General features: G+C 34.5%; 2 protein-coding genes across 2 annotated transcripts in view; both read right to left on the reverse strand.

Annotated features, from left to right (window-relative positions):
* Positions 1-788, reverse strand: part of LOC108576478 (7-methylguanosine phosphate-specific 5'-nucleotidase) — a 7,360-nt gene extending 6,572 nt beyond the window's left edge. The window contains exon 1 of the mRNA XM_017939490.1: positions 754-788. Within this exon, the coding sequence (XP_017794979.1) occupies positions 754-780 (27 nt within the window). The 5' untranslated portion in view covers positions 781-788. The remainder of the gene's footprint in view (positions 1-753) is intronic.
* A 570-nt stretch (positions 789-1,358) lies between these two features.
* LOC108576936 (cholesterol 7-desaturase) lies at positions 1,359-4,857 on the reverse strand. Its single transcript, XM_017940015.1, has 6 exons — positions 4,768-4,857; positions 3,555-3,739; positions 3,278-3,444; positions 2,946-3,124; positions 1,872-2,252; positions 1,359-1,595 (listed from the first exon to the last, which is right to left on the reverse strand). Exons 1-6 carry the CDS (start codon positions 4,855-4,857, stop codon positions 1,359-1,361), a joined length of 1,239 nt encoding a protein of 412 aa, XP_017795504.1.
* Positions 4,858-8,135: the final 3,278 nt, after the last annotated feature.

The following is an 8,135-nucleotide window of genomic DNA, read 5'->3' on the forward strand; positions in this document are numbered from 1 at the left end:
ATTATATTTTATAAAATGTTATTTATAGATTTAAAATTCAAATTCAATTAATGGCTCTTATCTTTTTATTGGTTCAATCTGACGGAAATTATCTACTAGTCCTTGTCAATGAGAATAACGAAGTATTATTATACAAAGTATAGTACTTGACGTTACATAAACAAAAAAAATTGTACAGCTGTTTCTATTTTATTTAGTTATATTTATTTACTAATTAATTAACTTACTAATTGTTATGTTTTACAAATGTATATAAAAATTATTTTTCTTTTTTCACTTTTTTTAAAATTATATTTTTTCTAACGTTGTCAAGCTCTTCAAAATGTTTTCATTTATTAGTACGTATTAATAGAAATCATTTTTATTATATTATTTTATAATAATTATTATATATTATATTTTTTTCATTATATTTTTTGGATAAGGTATAATTTTGTAAGAAAGTTGAATATTGCGCAAGTAAATTTGCAAAAGAACAAAAATAAATCAATATTTATTTTACTACATTCGTTTTTTTTTCTAGTATTGAATACATATAATTACTGATCAATTTTTTTATATAAATATTAATTTCTAATGCGTTCTATATTTTACAAACTAAATTATAATCAATAACGATTATTGGACGAATAGTAACAAACATTTAATGAAGTTAGGTTATATTTCAACAGTTTGACCGCCAAAGTATTAAAGTAGTACAAGGTTAAATGCGATTGGCCAAAAGGAAAACCGCGAGAAATTTAAATTACTCACATCATCCAAATCTAATTCGGGAGTCATGATCTTCCTTCGCACGACGAGAACGGAATCGCACTATACAGGAATTTAACTGCTTTTCAAGCGTTGAAGAGCCGCCACTGATCCCACTAACCAATCAACTGAAGCTCGAATCACGTGATTTACGTACCAATCACGTGACGTCTATTCTAATTAGACTTGGGCTACGCAATTCTTGGATTGCTCATAATATGATAAATGTTTTAATAATGTCCTGTCCAATATTGATTAGCTGTAGTCTAGTATTGGTTACAAGGGAGGAAATAGAGTTATAGAACGTATACAATCTGTTTTCATTGAGGAATATTTAATAGTGTAATACTTAAAAGTAATAACATAATCGTTTACATAATACATATTTGAATTTTAAATGAAATATGTCATATTTTCCAGTTATATCTAAGAAGTTATTAACATTGTAAGAATAAAATCGGTATTTATATATTGTATTACATTAAGAAGTACTTATTTATTATACTCCATAATACTATTATTATTACAGTTGTCACTGATACTATAAAATCTTATTGTGTGTTATCAAATGTTTAAAAAATCTTTTATAACAAAAAGAAAAGGTATGGCTACCATTGTAGCGATTTGATGGCAGAATGATAACTGGGACTACGTTGCGAATAAAATTGAGCATACCACCTGCGATAAGCGAGTATACTTTTATCTTCTTTGACGAGAAGCGGTTGTTTCTCGAACTTCTTTCGATTCCAAATAGCCACGTCCCTTTCAAACATTAAGCACTCTGCTAGGAATAAAATCCTAGCGTACGGACCAATCAGCGGACGAGAATACAGCAAATGAGTTACCTAGTAATAACAGTAATGATAACAATATTAACATAGTAGACAATTTATCTTACGTTATAATAAAAAAAAAAACAGCTGACAATTAAAAACAATAAAAGTTCTTTTACCGAAATTAAAAATTTTCTCTTTTAAAAACAGATACATCGTCCTTCTCTTGTAGAGAATCTTACTCGTTTAATATACGTTATGAAATAAGAGAAGTAAAAGAAAAAAGAAAAATATACAAAGATTTAAAAATATTACATATTTTCTTAAAAATATAAATAAAATCAGAACCTTCTGTAGAAGGGGTTCCATTGGCGTCACTGTCTGAAAAATACACATAGTTCCGACAGAAGTTTCCATCATCAGTTCAACGTATCCTGGACCGATTTGTTGAACGTTCACATTTAATTCCATAATTTCGAATTTCTCGAACAGAACGAAGGTGTGCCTTAAAGTCATGTATGCTCTGTGCCTTAAATTTTCAGCGTCTTGCTCCTTCGATTTAGCTCCCTCGGAGTTTTGAAATTCTAGGAAGGACTTGTGCGGTGCCCAATTAACATTCGACCACGAATGACGGGCGATGGAAGAGGAAAATTTACCACCTTTCGAAAATAACGCTGGACCGTGGACTGCGCTGAGATGTGCGGAATCGGCGCCATTTTCAGCGACTTCCTAAAACATATAATTAAAACCCCAAAGTTTCGTTCGATCCTTAAACATAATTTCACGTTATCTTTCGAGTTTTCCCATTTGTCGTTCTCAAATTATTCGAACGTATGTATTCCCTAAATTATCGTATTTTAACTGTAAAATTATGCTCATCTTATCGATTAATGTAATAGCAATATCTCGTTTTAGTTTGGGGACGGTAAACACTAATTCCTTACCTGTTCAAACCCAAAACAACGATTATCGTTCATAGGGTTCGTCATGGAGGCTGCAATCAAGGACTCCAATAATCCATTTCTTATTTCAAATATCCATCAGCTTTACTTAACACATATCTAAAAAAAAGGAAACAGAAGAAGAAGACCACTAAAAGATCGTCGTTGATCTAATGATTAATGGCAACTTGGTTTCCTTGATTTTAGTTTCCATGATCGATTCAAGCAGTTTCTCGCTCAAATATCCTTCTACATTCTAAATTTCTTGTTAACGTTATTTTTCAACTTTTTCAATAAGATCGTAAATGTAACTTTCTCGCAACATTCTGACATTATCTCTCAAGATAGTTCCCATACTACGTAAAGATTCAAATCTGAACTTCTTAGAAGCAAGATCCTCTATGAAACATTTCTTCTTGTCGTTGCAACGATATTGTAAAGAATTAAAAATGAAAATCGTGTTCAAATTGATTAAACTGACCTGTATATGGCAGTTGATAAGAAATTCATTTCGACCTTGATAACGCCACTCTCGACTTGAAATTAAGTTCATAGTTTGCGGCTGCCATGTTGGTTCTAATCCTTCAGCGTGATGCCAAACGAAGATGATTTCATTAGCTTCGCAGCATTTCCAAGTTTTTGTTCTTGCGATATGAGGCACTAAAATCAAGTATACGGTATGGCATTGAAAGAAAGAAAGAAAAAGAAAAACAACATAATTATACAGGTAATATTGAATAAATACTGTTCAAAACATTTTATTGCAGCTCGAAGATGTGCAATATAATTGAAGAACGTTGTAAATGAAATTACCTTTGTCGGCGTACGGGATGTGATCGCATTGTCCATCGGAACCACGAAATTGCCAACCGTGAAAGGGACACTCTAAGCAATCACCTTTTACGCGACCACCCTCAGCCATATTTGCACCCAAATGAGGACAGTAAGCGTCTAAAATCCTCACCGTCCCGTTATCTGTCCTTTAAAGGAATATTATTATTATTATCAAACACATAAAAATCTGGAGAAAATTGTGTACACCTCTGCTCGGTAAATTATTTAACTATTTTATAGAGGAGTCTCGAAATACCTGAAGACGGCATAATTTTGTCCAAGAGCAGCGACATGTTTCACTTGACCTTTTTCTAATTGAGAACTTTCTAACAAGGCGAACCATCCGTTCGGATAAACCGGAGGAAGCTTCCCCAATTTACGTTTCTTCGATTCCAAGTGATTTGCTAAAACTGTTTTACTGTCACCTTCTAGCCTTAGATCCTAAAAGAAATTTTATTTATATGTGTTACCTTAGAAAATTCAATTATTCTTTCGTTAAGGCTAAAAATAAAGATATAGAAGATCGGTTAAAATTCAACGTGGTGTTTTGGTATGAAAATTTCGATCAAGTTATTACCTTTCGACAATGTGATATGATAAATTTAAGATTAAGATGATAATTAGATTTGTTCGTTCTAAATGATATATTTTACGCTGTTAAATATTTGCCACTACATCGACGTGCGTCGCGGTATCGTATTAAGGATAGGAAGAACCGCTGATACGAAGAAAAAGGATTCCTCTAGCTTTACGATGTCACGTGCAAAAAGAAATCTGCTTTCTCATTTGTAAACATAATGTCATCGCGACGGACTCTGTTCGCACCCGTTGCCGACTCGTCTGCGTTAAACTTTGTAAACTCCACCGGCAGAAATCGAAAAGAGCGTCCGTTAAATTTGTAAGTTACTATCGTCCCTTTCCATACATTTTAATCAAGTAATTCTTATTTTCGATTAAGCTGATGTATTACCTGCTATTCTGATCCTTTTGCCGTATAGGTAATATTTAAAAAAAAATTTATCGTTTATTTCTTCTTTTTAAATAAAAACACTTTTAGCGAAAAAAAAAAAGATTAGCGCGTGCAACTTTAAAGCAGTCTCGATTCGTCCTTCGTTGAAATTTAATTCCACGGAAATCTAACGCTGTCCCGAAGTTTCATCGGGCTTTTTGAAATTTCATACCTTCGAGCGTGGTAACAAAAATTTCTACTTTTCTTTTTTTGTTTTTACAGATATACGATAAAAATAAGCACAGTGGAATTCTTGTTGTTTGATAAAAATTCAGTACTAAATGGTCATTGGCAATTTTTTCAACTATACAACAAATTGACGTGTAATTTTTGATTAGGTTCACATTTCTTCTATAAACAGAAAATGTCGATCAGTTAGAATCATGAAAGCCGCGAGGAGGAAAGTTAAAAGATGCGATATAAGTAGGTAAACCGGGCAATGGTATCGAAGAAGACTCACCTTGATCCAGTTGAACTTGTACAAATAGGGAGCAAGGAGAATACCAAAAAGCATAAGAAAAGCATCACCGATGCTCCACCATCCGGCCATCGCTGTCTTCTTCACCCTCTGCCCCCGAACGAAGAAAAGCAAGTGCTCTCTAAAAACTTGTCCCTCCGGAACACCTTCGGAACCACCTCTCTTATTCTCGTTCCTCTCGCTCTCCCTCTTTCTCTCTTTCTTTTCTCCCTTCCTTCTCCTTCCACTCGGCCTCTTCTCTTTTTCCTTCCTTCCCTCCTTCCACTGCTCTTGCCTTCTTTCTTCCCTCTTCGCTACCTTCCTTCTTTTACCATTCTCCCTTTACCTCGCTCCTTCCTTCCTTCCTTTCTCCCCCGTTGCTCTTCCTTTTCTCTCTTCTTTCTTTTCTTCCTCTTCCACTATTCCCACTCCTCCTCTCGTTGCTCTTGTTTGCCCCTCTCTTTTAATATTTTCCTCCACCTGTTCCGTGCACTTGTCTTTCAAACTTTGTTATCTTTAATCCTTCGTTCGTACAGGCTCGTGTATATCGATGAGAATTTTTTTACGAAAAATACAGAACGGATCCTCACAGAGGATATGATATCTCTTCTCGTCGATACTCTAGATCTACGAGTTTCTTCTTTTTCTTCTCCCTTTTTTCTAATCTTCCGCTTAATATCTTCTTACTCACTTTCGTATTATCCTTCTTCCACGCGTCTTTTTCTTCGTTAACAGCCTCGATCCCCCCTTTCTCTTATCCACCGTGTGTTCTTCTTCTCTTTTTTCTAGTCTCTCGGTTATTAGACCCTTGCTTTCTCGATCTATCAGCTGTAATCTGATATTTTATTCAACAGGTGACAATAATATTGGGAACGATGATTTCGGGGGAAGCACAAGATAGGATTGGAAAAAGTGGTGATGGAGTGCACTGCTAGGGCCCTCCAGACTGATTCCGAACCCTCGATCGTTTTTCGAACGACTGAGCCACTTCATCCTTAGACACAGCCTTTTATACCTTTCCGTAGTGGACTACGATCCTCGACCGTTTCTATTACGGAGGATCGATCGTTCTCCAGTCAATCAGATCTCTAATTCACACGAAATTTTGCCTCTTCTCGTCTACGAATGAAAGAAGAAACTGCGCCTTGAAAATTATCGAATTAATCGTTACGAGAAATATTTCTTCCTTAGAGTTCCTTATCTTCTTCTTCTTCTTCTTCTTTTTTTTTTTTTTAAGAAATTCAATTATCAATAGTAATCGATAGATCGACGAAAGTGAGGGAATGTTACATTCTTAATGAATGTTCCCTGAGAAAATTACAACGTGAAGATTGTTTACCAAGAGAAGCCATATCGCGAGGCGCTTATGAAATGTAATACATAACGCATAGTGGCTATTCTAATGTTGAGGAATATTTGTCAGCGTTAAATCGTATACCTAGTCTTTCCAGCGAATGTCGATCGAACCGATCACATCGATTACCATACTTTTCCGCTTAGAACTGTGTACAGCCACGACCGATTTCCAAGGCCTTGTTGCATATCTTTTCTTCTATCGCGAATTGTTCTGCTTCTGCTTGCCCTCCTTGTCTTCTCTTTTCCAGGTTTTGTTTTATCAATACTGTCGATCAGTTTCCGACTGTTTCTATCTTTAGTCCTACACTTTTCCGCATTTATTTTCCACGACACTCTCCTTTGTTCCTTTTTTTTCTTCTTCTTCTTCTTCTTTTTTTTTCCACCGCTTTCCCTCGTCCGTTTACCCCCGGTCGTGCATCCTCAGGATATCCCATTAAAACAGAGGGCAACATTTCGTCACACGTCGATTTTTGTTCATTTTCTTCTTTCTCAGTCACAAACTTCGACGAATTCGGCCGCTTTTCGGAAAGAAAAAAAAAATGTTCGCCCGAAGTGAAGAATATCTTCGGAAGCGATCGTTTGAATTTTAAACCCGACAAACAGGAAGGTCTAGGTAAATATAAAGTTTGAAATATTCGAGAGTTCAAGGTCGACGGAGATTTATATGGAACTCAACGGTGATCTGTTTTAAACAGTTGTTTCACCGTGGAAGAAATAGGTAAATCTTCTTCTCTAGGACTACGTAATCGGTAAATTCGAAGTGTAAGTAAATAGAATAGAAAGTACGGTTAATTACGTAAATAATTTCTTTATTTATACATCTCGTACACGGTACACTTTATACGTCGAAACATTGTTTAAACATTGTTACACACGTAATTAGTCAATTCTTCTCTCGTTGTTCATTAATGTTCACAGGCATACATATCAAGGATACAGAATCGAAATCGAATTGTTCATGGTAATGGTAAAAATTCACTCGTACACACGCATTACTTAAGGATAATTACAGATTACATTGGTTAATTAACACACGAATCCATTAATGAATAATCACATGATCGCCTCACTGGGTTCAACGTTTTCCTTTTTTTTCTTCGAATACGTTTCTTTTTCTCTTTTCAATCAATACACACATTCGTTAATTTAACACGTTGTTCGATGAACCAACGACACGCGTTAACAATCGTGTTGATCAATTATCGAACAAGTGAATCAGTTAACTTTCATTATTCACTTGTTCGGTAATTGACGATAGCAATCGGTGGTAGTTCATATAAACAAGGGATTGAATACAAAAAATTATAATCTTAAAATTAGTTCAATAATATGTAAACAAATAAATGAATGAATTAAACAGACGATTAATCCATTCATGTATTGTATCGTAATAATAATAATCGTACACTAGCTTGTAATGGTGTAAGTCATTCATTCACGGATTTATGGTATCATGAACGAACAATTAACGTGATCGATTAGATAATTAACTAAAGGCACTGCGGTGAGAACCAAAGAATTATACAAAAGACGAATAAGAGAAACAATTGAAAAAACATTTTTTTTTTCTACTTCTCAATTTCCGTTCCCCATTCTCTTTGCCGAACCTGGAACAATTGTTCAGTTTCTTTTCTTTTTTCTAATCGAATAATCAACTTCATTTTCAACAAAATTCAACAGTAAACAAAAAACCGTGTCTTCTGTGAAACAAGAAACGACTGAAAACAGATTTTGCCTTTTAACCAACTACATATAAAAGTGAAACAGAATGTCCGTGTGAAACTTTGTCCAAGCGAGCGTATTTTACGCGAAAAGTATGCTAGAGTGCATCTTTACACACAATTTATCGTTGAATATCTTATGCGTAAATATATCTGTATTCGATACTTTCAACGTAAAATAGTTGCTTTCTCTTTTTTTTTTCTTTTCTTCTTTTCAAAGTACAAACAAAAACACAACTCGGATCAACGTTAACTTCGATATTTCTGTTTCGGGCGAGAAAAACATTAACTTTA

The sequence above is a fragment of the Habropoda laboriosa genome, unplaced genomic scaffold, assembly GCF_001263275.1.
Source record: "Habropoda laboriosa isolate 0110345459 unplaced genomic scaffold, ASM126327v1 scaffold54, whole genome shotgun sequence".
Classification (NCBI taxonomy): Eukaryota; Metazoa; Arthropoda; class Insecta; order Hymenoptera; family Apidae; genus Habropoda; species Habropoda laboriosa.

Excerpts from the sequence above, each read along its gene's own strand:
- LOC108576936 (XM_017940015.1), bottom strand. The coding sequence starts at position 4,857 with ATGGCCGGATGGTGGAGCATCGGTGATGCTTTTCTTATGCTTTTTGGT. Across the intron at positions 3,445-3,554 it reads CAAAATTATGCCGTCTTCAG|GACAGATAACGGGACGGTGA; the intron begins GTATTTCGAGAC and ends ATTCCTTTAAAG. Across the intron at positions 1,596-1,871 it reads TGGAACCCCTTCTACAGAAG|GTAACTCATTTGCTGTATTC; the intron begins GTTCTGATTTTA and ends TGTTATTACTAG.